Source organism: Mya arenaria, chromosome 11, assembly GCF_026914265.1.
Source record: "Mya arenaria isolate MELC-2E11 chromosome 11, ASM2691426v1".
Taxonomy (NCBI): Eukaryota; Metazoa; Mollusca; class Bivalvia; order Myida; family Myidae; genus Mya; species Mya arenaria.
In genome coordinates, this window is record NC_069132.1 from 27,281,406 (window position 1) to 27,300,745 (window position 19,340).

Consider the following 19,340-nt stretch of genomic DNA (forward strand, 5'->3'; position numbering starts at 1 on the left):
AAAACTGCCTTGCATGGGCACGGTTACATCCTGAACCATAGAGTCTCGTGGATAGGTTTCACTTCACTCCTGCTAGTATACCCGTTCAGTGTACGTCTTGTCTCTAGATTTGTGAAGGGCTATTACAGGAAAATGTCAACACCAGCTAGATGATCAGCGACGAGTAGAACGCCACACCAACACCATTGCAAACTGCATGGCCATGCTCTTCCGCGTCATCTTCGGAGAGGAGGAGGAGGAGGAGGAGGAGGAGGAGGAGGAGGAGGAAGAAGAAGAACAAAATCCAGTTTACGACCGCATATATATGTATACTAGAGTATGTCAGTTGTATATACATGTATACGCCAAAGAAACTAAAAGTCATATACGTGGAAAATACATATTTTTATTGGATTTTACATGTTATAGCTTCGACTGGGAGTAGAGGTTGTTTTGGGCCCAGGCTGTGAGAAGGATTAAATTGGTCCCAGATTTGAATTATGGTCATTTGGAAAATAAAATGTTATTATTTATATTAAAGTATATATTATCCATCATGTAAATGTTTAACTGATGGTTACGAAATGACCAATCGATTTGTCAACGGTTACGAAATGACTAACACAATGGTTACGAAAGAATCGAGAATGAGCGGCTACGAAATGGTAAGGTTACGAAATGACCAGATCCCCCAGATTTTAGCCACGAGTAAAGTTGAGGAAATGAAAAACTCGAATCGTTATGAGGCCAATCGTTACTACTAGCAGAAAATGTAAAACCAATTCAATTTACCCATAAAAGGGAAACATTTCATAGCATAATTCTGGATATGTTATTTCTTAAGATACAGTATCACGACCTCTAAACGCCAGCTCCACCACTTTACGGTGGTGCAAAGAAAAAGAGCTGTCGACACTTCCGTGGTGGAGCTGTGCCCTGTGTTTACATGAACAAACGTGAGTATTATGTTTTATTTGATAATTTCAAATATGTCCGTTAAAGCTGGACTCTTACAGATTGAGCATTTTGACAACTTTTTTTTATTTTTTGTCTTTGAAGGAGCCAATTTTTGCGAGAATCCATGGAAACCAGTTATATTAGACTGCTAACAAAATATTAGATCGCAGATTTTTATATCTTAGTTAAAAAAAATGATGTTTTGTGCATTTTTACTAAACCGTTAACTACTAGTAACGGTTTAAGCCATAAAACATTAATTTTCGAACGGAAATATGAAAATCTACGATCTAATATTTTGTCAGCAGGCTTTTATCACTGGTTTGCAGATATTTACGCAAAAATTTGCTCATTCCAAGACAAAAAATAAAAAAAGATGTAAAAACAATAAATCTGTTAGGGTGCAGCTTTAAATGAAATTATCAAATAAAATATAAATAATGCTCACGTTTGTTTATGTAAACATAGGGCACAGCTCCACCACGGAATTGTCAACAGTTCTATTTCTTTGCACCACCGTTAAGTGGTGGAGTTGGCGTTTAGAGGCCATGAGTATATCATACTAAATCCGCGCCCTCTGACGTCCTAAGCACGTGATCTTGGAATGTCGCTTTCCAAATAAGGAGAACAGCGCATTTTGAGTCAACGCTATTTTCTGTTTGAGTAGTTCTGAAAAGATGGAAATAACGTTGTTCATTCTTTTATAATTTATCATTATTGTAAATTTAGTTCTGAGTATATTTTGTGAGCAATATAAACTCTTGCAAACATTTTCTGCAATAATATTAACCAATCAGTGAAGTGAGGCCGAAGTTATTCACTGCGAAAGTTGCATTTCCTTGTGAGGAGGGTCCATCATCAAGAATTAACTAAGCTTTGTTCAGATTATCGACGTAGAAGGGCTTCGAAATGGTGAGACAAATAAATAAAAACTGTTTACTTTTTACAAGTAATGATATACACCAATTAAATGTTTGTTTAGTGCTGTAAATATTCCACTTTGGACATGGTAGGAAGCAGGAAATGAAAGTATCGATAGTTTTAACGGCATTAAGTCCAGGAAATACGAGGAAAAAGTCAGAAGCGATACTTTATCCTGGAACAACATAATCGGTGGTTCGCCATCAGTTTCTGCAATAATATCTACTGTAACATGACGGTCAATTAGGTCAAAGATGACCTGTAAAATTGTATATAGTTCGTCACCAATTATAGAGCACTGTTTAAAGTGTTTGTTCACAATACTTTTCATTAACATGTATTCTCTTACAAAAGATTCAAAATAAGATATATTAAAACAGTTAACACGATAACAGTCTGCAATCTATCAATAGCAGTTGAAATTGGCAAATTTAGCACTGAACTGACTTTTTGGACATGTTCCAATTCTGGTCTATATTTTACAAAATGTAGCTAGGCTTTTCTTTTGATATGCGAAACTGTGTAGAATTCAGGATTGATCATCCTAAAGTCTTATTTGATGACGGTGTCCATCAACTTGTTCCAAGATAAATTTACAATTTTATTATTTGTTTCAAGATAACTTCAAATTTATTACAAATTGTATGTACTCTTTATCTTAGGATTTTTAGAGCAGTCGTCTCATATCCATGTATGTGGTACATAGTAAATCATTAGGGAAGCAAAGGATACTGTATTTTACTAGAGTTGAAATACTAATGAGCATTTAGTGTAATAAAGTTCATTAAAAGACTGAAAGTCAAATTTTCTTTGATCTCACCATATGTTACTTTTTCATTCGTAACTCGTACTGAAAAATAGAACATAGATCTTAGCACACACCAAACAATAGAACTAAGAATATACTTCACATGGGATTATCTCCAATCTTAGTGATCGGTGCATGTAACTAACAGTATATTTTTTAAGATTGGTTTCGACTGGTTTACCTCCTTTTATATTAAACATAATTCAAGTTGGTTCATAAAATTTACTAAAACTGTGGAGTGTTCATGTGTAAACTGCATGTTGTTTTTTGTGATGTTGGAAGTTTGTTTGGTTTCTTTTGATTTATTTTATACACCTGTTCATATAGCAGTCATAACAGTTTCACCTGCGGCGTCCACGCGATCAGCATCCAGGTTGTTGTCTGATCAATAGAAGAATTTGTCAAATCATCACCAAATTGGTCAGAGTGTGAATGGGCATATTATCTCAGACATGTTGGATAACTAGCTTTCTGCGAAATAAAAAAAATAAGCATAGGCCATTCATATCATATTTCATAGGCCTAAAAAAAGACTATATTATATTAAAAGACTCGATGAATTTTAGTAACATATGCCGTTCAAGTATATAAGTTAGATCATAATAATTTCCTTACTACTACCTATCGCCTTTTGCTTTGGTACAGCTCCAGGCTTAGCATGTTAACAAATTCCAAAGATAAGACTAAAAGAGCATCTAAGTTATACCGGAAAAAAAGTTTGCCAATCAGTGCACAAGGTAGTGATTGGAATATCTCCGCCATTATCCAAGTATCTGCGAAAATTTGTTGGAGATGGCCGAGTTGTGGTGAGCTTGTAGGTCAATGCACCTCGAGTAATAATAATTATTTGATAAAAGTACAAACATAACATATGATATCTGATTGATGCAACCGAAAGGTGACAATGGAATCACCATGTCAGTTATGTGAAAGTCCTTAAAATTATTGATTGTTTTTTTCACATAAGTTATTTCACTTTGACCATCCATACCCAGTTGTATGACTTACAGGAACACAATAGATTCTGTTTGACTGCAAACAGTAGAAGAAAAATAAAAGCTCTTATAAAGTATGTGATAAATTTCATATTATAACATTAAAATAGGGTCTGCAAACATATATTCGTGACTGGGCTTGATCAATGTTCATTACTAAACAATCAAGAAAGTCGCAAAAATATGTGACAAAAATTTTATTTTATTCAAAGCGCGACTATTTCGGTTAATTAATACGAGATAAGTTTTCAAAGTGAATGAATTTATATATTTTAAAGACACAATCTGTGATATATATGCCTTTAATAGCATTCCATTGCTGAAAAATTTATCAACTCACTCTGTTATTGGCTATCCTCTGGTGACATCATCAAAGGGCCGATAATTTGAGATTCGGATATTCAATTTTGCCGACACGAAAAAAGAAAATCAATTATTTGTGAACTTAAGCAAGTATTTGTCTCAAAAAATCATAGGCCTGTATCATTGAAGTACTGTCTGCCAAATTAGACAGGCTTGACTTTTTATACACTACGGGCATCAGGCATGTGGCTTATTACGCGGACTAAACTAGCCATATGGGTCAAGTCATCATTGAGAGTTATCGCCCTTTTATAGAAATGGCTTAAAGTAGATCTTGTGCAACATGAAGGGCTCTACCACTTGACCCCATGGGACTTGAGAACCCCTGGATTGATAATTATTACCTGTTAGAAACCCTGATTGTGCAAAGACTTGTGCTGTCGCTCAAAAAACATTCAAAGATTATCACATGAACTACATTTATGTGTAGAAAAGCCATTTAAAGTGTTGGCACTCAGTTACACGTACCTGTGTGTAAAAATTACCGCATGATGACGCTCAATTGATGGAATGTTAATTCTACCATTTAATCAGCATGATGACGCCGCACAGTTTTTGGATTGCATGGATGGGGATAGACATAGGTGAGTTTTGCTCCTTTAATGTTTTAACCTGACTGCTAGATAAATTTAACATCTGCATGTGCCACAAGTCCATTTATGTTAAAAAATTGTTCTGAACATATTTGCTGTTCAGGGAATGGAAATTGTTTTGCAAACCTTTATATTGTTGTTGTTCTGTATTTTCTTTGTTATTTAACCTTTGTGGTTTATTTTATTTGTTTGGCACTAAAGATGCTCAGTGAAAGGATCAGTGTTGTATCTGATATTGTTTTCCAGTCTTCTGGAGTGACTGTGGCTGACGAATGTTGCGAAAAGTGGGAGAAGATAAAGATTGGCCACAAGTATAGCTACATAATCTTCAAGATAGCTGACAACCTTAAATCCATTGTTGTTGACTGTGTAGGCAACCCAGGTTTGTTGGTTTTGCTGTTTGAGTTCTTACTGATTTCGCTGGCTCTATTATGACAAAAGCTAATGGCTGGATCTCACTCAAGTTTGTGGTAAATTTGATCAAGAGTCATAGAAGCAAAATTTATAAATGTTAAAAACATTTCTACAAGGAACAAAATTAATCATAGGATTCCTTTTAAGATTCCCTTCTGGGATCCATTTTGAGGGGTCATGGGAAACTTCTCCTTGCTTTTACAAACCTACAATATCATGTGTGAGAGGCCATCAGCTGTTCTTGAATTACTCTCCCTTTTGTTGTTAAACACTTTGAATGTACGTAATATTTCGAGATAAAGAACATTCGATATAACCAAATACAAAAAGTATATGATCAACCTCACAACACATTTGAAAAAAGTTTGTCTTTGACACCACCAACACATTGAGAGAGCAGAGATTGACATAGTGAGTTTCCACTGTAGCAGCACTAATGAAGGGTCTTCTCCAGAAAATATTATTCATACTTCAAAACACAGTTTAGGGAGAGGGGTATAATAAATCATAAAAACAGGCCTTCTATTTATCCGGCCTGGGTCGTTTTTCTGCCTTTTGGGGCTGCCCAGAGCTCTTCCTAAGAATTGCACAGATCTGATGAGGAAAGGCGAGGGGGGCTGGGGGAGGTATCGTATTAAATGCTCCCCTGATAATTCTTGAGATAGACTTTAACTGCCTTGGAATGAACTTTTTTATAACTGAATGGGTATATGACATAATAGTTTTATTTGCTGGCCGGTAGCTCTCCTACCAATCAATGAACCTGTTTTTAAATATCACTATATTGGTGAAGAAATGGATTAAATTAGTCATCACCTCAAATGTTCTATTATCAGAAGAATATATCGATTTCATAAGGATACATTAAGGTAGTTAAGGCAGGGATGCAATCCCCACCCTTTCCTTTCAACTGTCTTTTCCCTGCTTTACTGGCCACACACTAACCGTTGCTGGGGCTGGTCTGTTAAATGTTGGCCTGCCTTTGGCTGGAAACTTATGCTGTCAGTATATGAATTGGACACTATGTTTTGATTAAGTACCTTTGGAGTCTCTGTAAGCTCTACTTAGGAGTTTGAAGGTACTGAAAATTGTTTTGGCTTGTGGCTGGGCCCCTTGCCAGGGGTTGGCCGTGGACCCCAAGGTATCCCAAAACCAACAGCTAAACAAAATTTCATAACTGTTCTTTATGAAGTAATACCAGGCCGGTGAAAAGGTTAATATAAATAATGTTTGGTACAGCATGAAATACAGGTCAAGATTTACTATTGTTACAAACCTCTAATTTTTTACGGAGTTATGGCCTGTTTAAACTGAGATTTGGTTAAAATATACCAGACACTAACTCAGGGTTCTCAATAACTTTCGGTTGAACCGTCTCAAATAGTAAAGTAACCGACTAGCTTCTACTTATTCTACTGAAATTTCATTTAGTTTTCCAAATTTGAACCGGCCCTTTTGCCATTTGAATCGTCCATTTTGGCCGCCAGCCAGTTCTTATTGAGAACACTGCTAACAAGTGAAAGGGCTGATGGATTTTAATAATTTTGTTTGAACACCATAAAATAAAAGGTCAAGTTCAACTTTGGTAACAATCCACCATTGTTTGAGTTATGGCCCCTTTTCATAGAAATAGTTTAATGTGTCCAGGCAGCGTGTGGGCTATTAAATGTTGTACCTCTGTATATAGAAGAGCGACAGGAATTTAGTATTTGAAAAAAAATGGTGTTGCCTATCCCTAAATGTAGAACCAGTGATGAGTGTCGCACATTGTTTCTTGCATCTTTTTTCACACCACTAACATGATCATTATCCATTGAGAGTCAAATGGCCATACTTGAATCTCACTCTGAATACATGGATTGGACATAGCCTAGGTGTTCAATTGAATTCATTTTTAGTTCATCTGTTTTTTGGTGAAAAAAGTTGAGTCATTTAAAAACCTTTTTTTAAATATTTAAAAGATATTGGCATGAAACTAGACACTAATGTTCACTTTGTCATTATGTACATGTATATAAAGTCCTAAAACTTTGTCTAAAATGGTTATGCTTCTTGATGGTATAAAAAAAAACAAGAGGAACAATATTGTGCATAAATTTGCACAATAATAATTTGCTGTTCATTTTATGTCAAATGTTTATGTCACAGGATATATATATATATACAGATAACGTATGTGCTATTTATTTGTGTACAGGAGAATCATATGACAGTCTTGTGCAGAAGTTAATTGAGGCTGGGGAGAAGGGCGAAGGCCGATATGCTGTTGTGGACTGCCAGTATGAAAAGACCAAGGCCAGCAAACTAGTCTTCATAATGTGGTAGGGTGTTGTATTTAATATTTCTTATAAAAAAATATTTATAATAACTTAAGTAACATGCGTAATATTTTCCTTTTATTTGTGTGATTAAATGAATTAAAACCAATGTTTTTTCTGACCAATTAGGGGGCCGCCCCTTATCCATTGCAAAATCATATTCTCATTCCCTGATTGTGAACATAAAATTTTCATTTTTTCTTTTTAATGGACCCCCAAGAAATTATGTATTCTTCAAGAAATAAACGTCTCCTCATTCAAAATCATTTCTATTCTTATTTTATCTTTTATAGCGCTTTTGTTTATTAAGGTGAATTTGAATTCCCAATTTTAGTCGAAATACAGATTTTTCCCAATCAGAATGCTGGCTTTACACCAGATTGGCATCAAAAATGTTTTTTTCTGTAACAAATCTCAGGACAATTATTTGATAAAATGTTTTACTCTTTGATATCATAATTGTAAAAAAATATACCAAAATGTAAAAAAAAAAAATCTCAGTCAGAGCACGGGTTTGAACTATTTGAAACTTAATTCAGTTGTTTTCTGTTTCTTTAATTTTCACAACTTTCATCACTTCTAATTTAATTTTTATTGTGTTTAGCTATTAGCCAAGTTATATCAATTAAGCACAATCTTGTGTAAAAACCATTTCTACCAATTGAAAAGAGTTGTTAAGCAAGAAAAAAGATGAAATTGAGCCCAGGTTCATGTTAAGATTCATAATAAAGCCTCAACTTATAAATAAATGATACCAAATGTTGCACATTAATGAAGCATATAATTAACTTGCAGGTTACCTGACGATAAATTAGGAATCAAACAGAAGATGTTGTACTCTTCATCCAAGAAAGTTATCAAGGATAAACTCAACGGCATTGCAAAGGAACTTCAGTGTAACGATACTGATGACCTGTCATGGTCCAACCTTGTGGAAAAATGTTGCAGCAAATATGACTGAGTGATTCCATTTATGATGCTTGACAATAAAATGTTTTGTTCAGCCTGTTTTATGATTGAAAAAAATATAAGGGATTATAATATTATCAAGTGTTTAATTTGCTCATGATTGGGTTAGAAATTCATATTCATTGGCCATACCAAATTTACTTTATGTTTAGCATCAGATTTCTGTGTCTGAACCTACCTTCCAAGCAGGGAAAAGCAAAGAAACAGTGAAGGAAATATCATAAATACATCTTTGAGAAACATATATAGGCAGAGCAATCTGGCAATCTTAAACATGACCTGAAAATCTATATACATCCACTTTTGTATATCCTAACCACAGATCAGTGTTTTTGGGTTGCGATATTCTTTTAGAATTGTTTCATTGAAATATTATCTTGGTATAAGCTTTTTTCTTGATTTTTGAGAACTTGTTTTATTTCGGTTTTCAAAGACCTCAATCCAATCTACTAGATGAGGCTAAACATAGAATCAATTTTGCATGGCCTTCATGATGGCTTTATGTTCATGTGTATATTCTCTTCTGCTTTTAGTTATACCTTGTAGCAGTAATTTAGTGCTTGAAAAAATACGAGTCCGATTTGCTGTTAAAAGATGACAATTGTGGTATTTTTTGGTCCAATAGCTGTTGGTGACCTGCATTTATAATTTTTCTAGACAAAAATCAGTTCTGGTGGCATTCATTAGGTTAAGTCTTAAGATTCAGTATGTTTAATTTGTAAATCTTTGTTGTTTTGTTTGTTGAGAAACATGTATCAATCATGTATATTTGAATCTTCTGCTATTAAATTCTTTTATTTGTTATATACCTCAGTATTTAAAGATAATTTCAAATGAATACATGTATGAACAAGACTTAATTTTTACATGTATAAGGTTTGTGTTTCGGAAGAATGTAGCATCTTCATCAGATCCATGTTTTGAACAGTAGTCTATTTTTGTAAGACATGCTGTGATAAAACTGGAAGTTGTATTGGTTAAAAAATTGGGTTGTAAAAAGAATTGATATTTGTTAGTAATATACTTGGTCCTGTATGGAAGAAGTGGCTGCTCTTGTTCATTCGATAATTTTTGTATGCCGAAACAGACTGCTATAATATTGATTATGGATTAACATGGTGCATGTTTATTTTTTAGTAAAACGCAAGTTTCTTTGTAAAAAGGTTGCAAAGTCTTTCATTAAGTTGTAAATTGAATCATGTTTAACCAATAACCCCTTTTTAATAGTAGACCATTTTTGTCTTTGTGATTTTGCAAAAAAGTTAAAAAAAAGTTTGAACAAATAACATAAGAAATAACTCTAGTAGACATACCAATTATGGGTAGGAGTCATATATAGAATATAAGAAACTGAACTTTTCTTGCAAGGTCTTAACTGTAAATAATATGAATGAGTTTTAAAATCAAATTACACCAATAAAAATGTGGAAATCATACACAAGATGCTATATTTGAAAACAAATGACTTGTAATGCCATTATACATGTTTATATGCAACACTAAATTGCAATGCTTTATAAAAAAATCATGGTAGTTAACACTTTAGAAATGCAATAAACAATTAAAATATCTGTTTTATGTGGACTTTACTTAAAATAGTATGATCATATAATTTTATTTATGGATACATTCTTATTGTAAGAAATAAGGTAGCTGATATTTTTAAGGATTCTTTGATGAACAGAACAGTTCCTCTACACAAGCCTTTGAAGTGATACAGGTATGTGAACAGTAAACTCAGATAACAATACTCTGGATATAACAAATAAAAAGAATTGGCCCGATTTTCGTCAGTCTTAATTCAATTAAAAAGATCAACAGTTGTTACATACTTTGGAGATAAGGAACAATCTTTTCTGGGCCAAAAGTAAGAAAAAAATGTTCAGTGAAGTTGATGTTTATTGACCATAAAAGTGAAAAATATTTTGTGTTTTGTTGTTTTATTTTTTCAACAAACTCTATAGTCTTGTTGGTAATTGAATTAAGACAATGGTAGATTATTGTTTTTGTTTTTCCATAATGATTCGATTGTCGAGAAAATTGGCTGGAATGACTAAAGGTTGGTTTTATCATTTATTTACATACTTTGCTTAGCTAGAAACTTAAATGAATCATTTTGTTAAGTTCTGGCGATAATCATGTTAGTGTTTGTACATTTGTTCACCAAACAATAACATGCAAGTGTATAATTACACTAGGGAGGTGGGAAAAAATGCTCTATTATTTAACACACATTGATGTTTGATCGAAGCTCTAACACTTCTTTAACAGCGGTCATTGACACCTACTCCTTATCAATTCAATGTGATACATACTAATACTGAATAAATGATATTGCATTTAATGTTCCTTGAAACCATTTAAAAGGTAGTAAAAAAAATAAATCAATCTTAAATGAATAAAAAAGATGAACCGTTGTTGCAAAGTTTCATACCACTAAGTTTATTTGAAGACAAGATAATGCCATGAAATGTGGTTTCATTTATTGAACATTTGACAGGTGCTTACAAGTCTGTCAGTATCTGTTATATTAATAGTTCATTTTACACACTTCGGATAATAGAAATTTAAGGATATAACAAACACAATTGTAAACAGTTTGTTTTATCCGGAGATTACTGTATTTTAGCTCACCAGAGCACGAAGGTGAGCTATTGTGATCGGTCTTTATCCATCTGTCAATCAGTCTGTCCGTCCATCAACAATTGTTTAAAAAACATCTCAAACTACCTGGCCAAATTCAATGAAACTTCACAGAAAGCTTCCTTGGGTGTCCCTCTGTAAAAATACAACAACAACAACAAAATGGCCAACATCTCCTCTAAAACTACCATTCCAAATTCAATGAAACTTAAAGGAAGCTTCCTTGGGTAACCTTGTACAAAAAATACAACAAGGGGTCACGATCGATCAACAACAACAAAATGGCCGACTTCCTGTTTTGTTTTAAAAAAACATCTCTGAAACTACCACTCCAAATTCAATGAAACTTTACAGGAAGCTTCCTTGGGCGACCCTCTTCAAAAAACACCAAGGGGTCACGATTTATCAACAACAACATCAACAAAATGGCCAACTTCCTGTTTTGCTTTAAAAAAAACATCTCCTCTGAAACCACCAGGCCAAATTCACTGAAACTTTACAGGAAGCTTCATTGCATGACCCTCTACAATAATACAAGGCATTGAGATTGATCAACAACAACAAAGTGGCTGACTTGCTGTTTTGCTAAAAAATAATCTCTGAAACTACCAGGCCAAATTCAATAAAATTCACAGATAGCTTCATTACATGAACCTTTACAATTATAAAACAAGGCATTGTCATCAGTAAAGATATGTTTAAATTAGGGATGCAAACGAATATTCGATCGAACGATTGGTATTCGTATGTCAAAATAGGTATTCGAATATTCGATGTTTTTGTTGAATTAATAAATTAATAAACTTTTTGCCTACAACTGTCATCTTCATCTGTCTTGTTTTTACAACGATGGACCCCTAATGCCATAGGTGTGGACTTGATGACACTATACACGCGTCATATCGGATATATCGCCGGGAACTATAAACAGTCCCCGTAATTTTGCTTTTACTGACTGTTAGACAAGTGAAATAAAACACATCCCAATTATTTTGGGTACATTTAAATGAACATGCCAATTAAGGGTTTAAGAGATCGGCCTTTATACTTATGTTTTGTCTTCACTGCTAATCAAGCTTGGCGATATTGCTCAAATCGCCTTGATGATATGAAGGACATGTGCTAGTTATGTGCTTTAAACTGTTTCCATGTTTTTTTAATATAACGCTCTTGTCGTTTTCTATAAATATATTTCGTAAACATCAATCCCAGAACGAGGCTGCAAGTCCCACGTTTGCGCATATCGTTATTTAACCGGGAAACACGCATTTCCCTGATCTTATTTTGCATTGTTTATAAAAATGAACGCAGAGGAATTGGTACAATTCGGGGGTTTTTTGTTGAAGATATATCGCATTTTCTTGGGATATATTTTGAAAATGGGGAAATTCAGAGGCTAATTTGTTGAACTATAATGGTCAGTCGCGTGTATCGAATACGACCAGGAAGGGTAACAGGGCCCCCACTATTACGTTAGTGAATAATAATAGTTTACTACAATTTTTAAAGGTTCATTTTGGTGTTCGAATATTCGAACAGCCTTAAAAGCAATCTCGAACTGATTGTATGCTGAATATCATGCCTTCAAGTTGCACCCTGTTCATGTTTTCCAGGCTTCTGGAATTTCTGTTGATGATGAATGTGCTGCTGCGTGGGTAGCTCTACAGGCTGGACACAAGCACAGCTATGTTATCTTCAAGATTAGTGACGACAAGAAAAAAATAGAAGTTGACTGTAAAGGCGAGCCAGGTTCGTATATTTTGCTGTTGAGTTCATATTAATCACGTATGGCTCTATTATGCCTAAAGCTTAGATAACCCAATCCCACTCAAATCTGTGTGAAACTCTCACAAGGGTCCATTTCATCTAGAATCTTAAATGCAAATTTGTACATCACAAAGATGGCAATTTTTATCTCACTCAAATGCATGAATTGGACATGGAGCTTATTGTTTGATCAAAGAGTTGAGGTATTGTAATAGTGTTTGTGTCATCTGTGGAAGCCCCGTATGCAAACTGTTCAACCTTGGCTGTAAATCAAAAAAATATTGAAAGATATTTGCATGAAACTTCGTACACGTGTTAACTATGTCATAATGCACATGGCAAGTCCTGTAACTTTGGTTAAAATAGTTGTCACTATACCTCTCGATTGTATAAAATAACAATTATAAATTTTTATTGACACTGGATATACTATGTTTTGTTTATTTGTTTACAGGGGAACCATATCAATCTCTAAGGGAAAAATTGAAACAGAAAGGAGCGTGTCGTTATGCTGTGATGGACTTTGAGTATGACCCCGTAAAAAAGGCCAAAAAAACAGTCTTCATTGCATGGTAAGTTGTTGCATTTACAAATCATAAATTAATCAAAACATGACGCTTCCTTCATCTACGGTTCAACTTTTTGAAGCTTAATCCAGTTGTTTGCTTTTTTTATGCTCCTGAAAGGCAGGATATATATAGTAATCGGTCCGTCCAACCGTCTGTCCCCATGGTTTCCAATCAATAACTGAAGAACAATGCATTCGTCATGTTCTCTTGTATGGACAGATTTTAAAATAACTTGCCACATGTGTTCTGCATGTAATTATAAGAAGATGTGCCATGTACAAGACCTGTGCTCCTACCTTTAAGTTTAAGGTTACACTTAGTGTTTGAATACAATGGAATGCTGCATATAAGGACATAGAGTATAGGTGGTCATGTCCGGGCTGTAACTTTCTCATGTATGGACAGATTCAAAAATAACTTGCCACATGTTTTCAACATACCAAAACAGTGTGTCGCATGCAAGACATGTGTCCTAACCTCTATGGTCATTGTCACACTAAGTGTTTGTTTACTATGAAATGCTGCATATAAGGACATAAGAGTGTAGGTTGTCAATTATGGGTAGTATTTTTATTGTACAGAGGCAATTTGAAATAACTTGCCTTATATATTTGACACATTAAGGTATTGATGCATTTGCAAGACCCACGCTTTATTGTTGTCAAACATCGAGGAGTTTCAATCCTATGGCACAGACATTATGCAATGTGAAAATCTTGTCTCAAACCACAAGGCGAAGACCTTTGATATTTGTTATGTAGCATTAAATGATGGCCCTCTACCAAGTTTGTTCAAATTTTAATGCTGCGTCAAAGCTGGCCCCTCCCCTTTTGACCTTCTTTCTTATTTTTAAAGCTACAGCTTTGAAATTTAGACCATGTGTACAGATTTACAAACAAATGTCAATGTTGTCCTCAGATGATCATTACTGTGAGATTTTGACCTACTTTCTTATTTTTGATGCCACAGCTATGAAATGTAGACCAGGTCGACAGTTTTGAAAACAAATCTCAATGTTGTGCTTGGATTATTGTGACTGTTTGACCCACTTTCTTATTTTTGAAGCTACAGCAATGAAATTTAGACCACATGTACAGTTGTGGAAACAAAAATATATTTTGTCATTGGATGACCTTGACTGATCTTTTGACTTACACACATGTATTTTCATTTTTTTTTTGAAGCTACAGCAAAGAAAATTGAGATCAGTTTAGGCTAAAAAATCAATATGGCAGCTGATCTTTTGACCTATTTTCTTATTTTCAAAGCTACAGCAATGAAATTTGGACCATGTTTTGAAAACAAATATAAAGCTGAGATATTTGGTGTGAGGCATTTTCTAATGGTCCTCTACCAAGAGTTTCCAAATTATGCCCCTGGGTTCAAATATGCCCTACTTCTTGGGTCACCTGTGTTACATGGAGACATAAAGAAAAAAAAACTCTTCTTGTCTGAAACCGAAAGGCCTTGAGCTTAGATATGCGATGTGTAAGATTGTCTTGTGGTAACAAAGGTTTGAGGCTTTAACTCAGTTGAGTGATCTAGGGCCATAATGGCCCTCTTGTTTTAGACCTTATGTCTCCCCTTCATATGAAAGGGGAACATACTGTATTTGTCATTCTACTTCTTCTCATTGTTATTTTTATGCCCCCTTTTGAAAAAAGTGGGGTATATTGTTTTGCACATGTCGGTCGGTCGGTCGGTCGGTCGGTCTGTCTGTCTGTCGGTCGGTCGGTCGGAATACCAAATGGTTTCCGATCAATAACTTGAGAACGCTTTGACCGAGGGACCTCATACTTGGTATGTGTATTGGTCATCACCAGCAGATGAACCCTATTGATTTTGAGGTCAGTGGGTCAAAGGTCAAGGTCAGTGTGACCTTTACATGAAAAACGGTTTCCGATCAATAACTTGAGAACGCTTTGACCCAGGAACCTCATACTTGGTAGGTGTATTGGTCATGACCAGCAGATGAACCCTATTGATTTTGAGGTCAGTGGGTCAAAGGTCAAGGTCAGTGTGACCTTAACATGAAAAACGGTTTCCGATCAATAACTTGAGAACGCTTTGACCCAGGGACCTCATACTAGGTAGGCTTATTGGTCATGACCAGCAGATGAACCCTATTGATTTTGAGGTCAGTGGGTCAAAGGTCAAGGTAAGTGTGACCTTTACATGAAAAACGGTTTCCGATCAATAACTTGAGAACGCTTTGACCCAGGAACCTCATACTTGGTAGGTGTATTGGTCATGACCAGCAGATGAACCCTATTGATTTTGAGGTCAAAGGTCAAGGTCAGTGTGACCTTAACATGAAAAACGGTTTCCGATCAATAACTTGAGAACGCTTTGACCCAGGGACCTCATACTAGGTAGGCTTATTGGTCATGACCAGCAGATGAACCCTATTGATTTTGAGGTCAGTGGGTCAAAGGTCAAGGTCAGTGTGACTGTAAGCTGAAAAAAGGTTTTCTGATTGTCCATATTTTATTTTCTTATATAGTAGACAGTAGAAATTTATATGTCACTAAATGCATGAGTTGAAGTATCAGTTTTCAGTGAACATCTAGTTTAATTATGCCCCCCTTCGAAGCAGAGGGGTTATATAATTGCTTTGCACATGTCGGTCGGTCTGTTGGAAGACCAAAGCTTGTCCGAGTGATAACTCAACAATTCCCGGACCTATGGTCATCAAACTTGACATGAAGATTAGGTATGACCAGTAGATGACCTGCCTCATATGCATCCAATGACAAATCAGCTGTCATTTCAGTCCATGCATATTTCATTCAATTGTCCAAATATTTCTGGCAACTTGGCGCTCAGGGGGCATAATGTTTGACAAACATCTCTTGTTGTTTCTCCCCTTACACTGAAATGAAGACATACTGTAATTGTCATTATTTATGTCTCCCCCATTCCACTCAATAATTAAAGAACGATTGCACCCAGGAACTTCATACCTGGTGTGCCAGTTGATCATGACTAGTAGATGACCCCTATTGATTTTCAGGTCAGTAGGTCAAAGGTCAAGGTGACCTTGAGGTAAAATAACGGTTTCTGCTGATTTACTAAACAACACTTTGGCCAAGGAACTTCATACTTAGTTTGCTAGTTGGTCTTGATTATTAAATGACCCCTATTGGTTTTGAGGTCAGTAGATCAAGGTCAAAGTGACCTTCAGGTAAAAAAATAATTTGTTGTTTACCAGTCCGTATGTCACACTTCTTTCCGCTCAATGACTAATGAAAGCTTGGACCCAGGAACTTCATACTTGGACCCAGGATTTTCATACTTTATATGCAGGTTGGTCATGACCAGTAGATTACCCCAATGTTTGTTCATCTCCAGTCCAAAAGTACAAATTTCATGTCCATCATTGATTTTTTCTCACCATCGACCACACAATGGGGGAGACAAGCACTTTTTCAAGAAAGCAATCTCTAGTTTTCTTATGTTATCTCCCCTTGTCTATTTTTATATTGCAAACTTTGTCCAGGCACTTACTCAGAAACTGATTGAAGCAGTTGATTGATACTTGGTACATAGATAGAAATCAAATTGAAATTGTGAACGTTGATTTTTTATTATGTACATATGTCCTGGCATTTACTTAAAAACTAAATGATAATTGCATCATAGTGATGTTAAGTTGTGCATTTTCCAAGAAATATCACTCTGGAACACTTTATTAAAGCTTGGAAAATGTCATTTCAGATTCTCGAAAATAATGTAATAACCATTTTACCCCCTTCTTCACTATTATCTCTCTTCAACTACCAGTTGGCAGTAAGCTTCTGTTTAAGGTTAGATGTATGTATCAGTTTTTGAAGGCAGCTCTTCTTCATATTATTATTATTTTTCTTCAACCAAGTTATGTCAGAACTCAAACACCACTTGAAGGAGTTGATTGAAACTTGAAATAAAGATATAGATGTGCACCTCTCAAGAGTTATGGCACTTTATTGAAGTTATCTCCCCTAGTTCAATTTCTATAATGCCTGTTCATGGGCCGGCATCAGTTTTGTGCGGCAGCACTTTGAAAACAAAATTTCTAGTTAATATTTGTTCTTATTAGCCAAGTGTTTTGGCAAATGTGTTGCAATTAAGTGCGAACTTGAGCAAAAACCAATTCTTCCATTTTAAGAGTCGATGAGTCACTATTTTGATTGCAGCTATAATTGTTACATTATTGTTCATAATAAAGCCTAAACCTAAACATGATACCAGTGTTGCCATTTTATTAAGATGCATACAATTTACTTGCAGGGTACCTGACGACTGTTCAATCAAAGAGAAGATGTTGTATGCTTCAAGCAAACAAGCTATGAAGGATAAACTCACTGGCTTTGGAAAGGAAATCCAGGCTAATGATGATGATGAACTGGACGAGAAACATCTAATGGAAAAATGTTGCAGCAAATATGACTGAGTGATTCAATAAATGACAGTTGACAATGAAATGTTTTGTTTACCGGTATTTTGATCATTGAACAAATATAAGGGATTATAATAATATCAAACTTTTCATTTCCTCATGGAAGTGTTAGAAAATAATATTTTTAGGCCATACTAAATATATTATTTATTAAGCATCAGATTTCAATTTCTTTACCTACCTACCTACCAAGCAGAAAAAAAGAAACAAGTTTAATTTGATAAATGCATCTATGTGAAAAGAGGCGGGAAATGCAATCAGCATGAACAGAAAATCTGTGCACTTGCAGTTTTGTATTTCTTAACTTGAGGTCAATCTTTTTAGGTGAAAATATTCTTCTACAATTGTTTCATAATAAATTTAAAAACATTTTTCTTGAAAACATGAAAAAGTTTGGTTTTCATACCCCAATAATACTCACTAGATGAGACTAAACAAAGAATCAATTTTGCATGGCCTTAATGATGGCTTTATGTTCATGTGTATATTCTCTTCTGCTTTTAGTTATACCTTGTAGCAGTAATTTGGTGCTTGAAAAAAATACCAGCAAGATTTGCTCATACTTAAGGAGCCTCCACAGTGCAAAGGTTGTTTTGAAGGTCCAAAACCTAAATTGTTTCAACCTTGTATATGAGCAAGCATAATGCATAGTAACATCCTAGATGTAGGTCTAATAAGAAGTAAAGAAATTTTCATGAAAGAAAATTTTATTGAATTTTAGTGGAAAAAGAATATGCATTTTTTTTTGGAAAAGTCTGAACACCATATATGTTTTCATGTTATGAAAGTTTGCAACTTAGTACAAGAAGTGGCAATTTAAAAGCTTACACATACATGAAGTAAGGATGCAGTTAAAAGTTATACTATTATTTTACTAAAAAGGGGGAAAAAACATATATTTTTCATTTTTTTTACATTCAATTTTTGGCCTAATTTCAATACCGGTATGTTTCTCAGCCTCAATTATGATATGAAATTATGAATATTCAGTATATGGATAGATATGCTTGCAACATCACTGTAAGACACGGGCACCATCCCAACTTCTTCTTGCCTGTGTTTCACTCTATTTTTATATTCTGCATTGATCTAAACAAATAAAATGTATGCACTATACTGTATGTATGTTGGGTAAATGCATATTTTTTCAATAATTTTATCATTTTGAACATAGATTACTTCAAGTCGCTCTGCAAAATGGGGACAAGCGCACTCCCCGAAACTGGTCTTGCATCTGTTTAAAAGTATAGTAGTGTCAAGTCTTAATGACATCCAGTAGTGTTTGCACCATCTTCTTTTGAGTCTATATTTATAATGGTCTGCCTGCACCTTAAATGGCTGCTTTATGGCCCGACCCTGTCACATCCCCTGCTGTGACTTTATCAAACTTTGAAGCCAAAAGCTGAAATTTAACCGCAGCGGTTGGTGCGATATATGCCATAGAAATAATTTTAAGTCAAATGCTATGAGATCCACGATAAATGACTCAGATTGGTCCCATGCGGTGATAATGTGAACGGCTGCTCTTGCTAGATCCACATCGCTGGCTGGTCAAGTCTCCATCGACTGCCAATTATATATTTAAGAACTCTACCTATTGAGGCCC

General features: G+C 34.9%; 1 protein-coding gene across 2 annotated transcripts; it reads left to right on the forward strand.

Annotated features, from left to right (window-relative positions):
* The first annotated feature begins 1,547 nt into the window (after nt 1-1,547).
* LOC128208228 (actophorin-like) lies at nt 1,548-18,850 on the forward strand. Of its 2 annotated transcripts, none has more exons than XM_052911705.1 (4): nt 1,548-1,848; nt 4,863-4,998; nt 7,228-7,351; nt 8,144-9,888. In XM_052911705.1, exons 1-4 carry the CDS (start codon nt 1,846-1,848, stop codon nt 8,307-8,309), a joined length of 429 nt encoding a protein of 142 aa, XP_052767665.1. In that variant the 5' UTR covers nt 1,548-1,845; the 3' UTR covers nt 8,310-9,888. The 2 variants fall into 2 exon arrangements, with proteins under 2 accessions (XP_052767665.1, XP_052767666.1); XM_052911706.1 differs by lacking the exons at nt 4,863-4,998; nt 7,228-7,351; nt 8,144-9,888 and adding exons at nt 12,574-12,709; nt 13,182-13,299; nt 17,566-18,850 and having other exon boundaries at nt 1,580-1,848.
* The last annotated feature ends 490 nt before the right edge of the window (nt 18,851-19,340 follow it).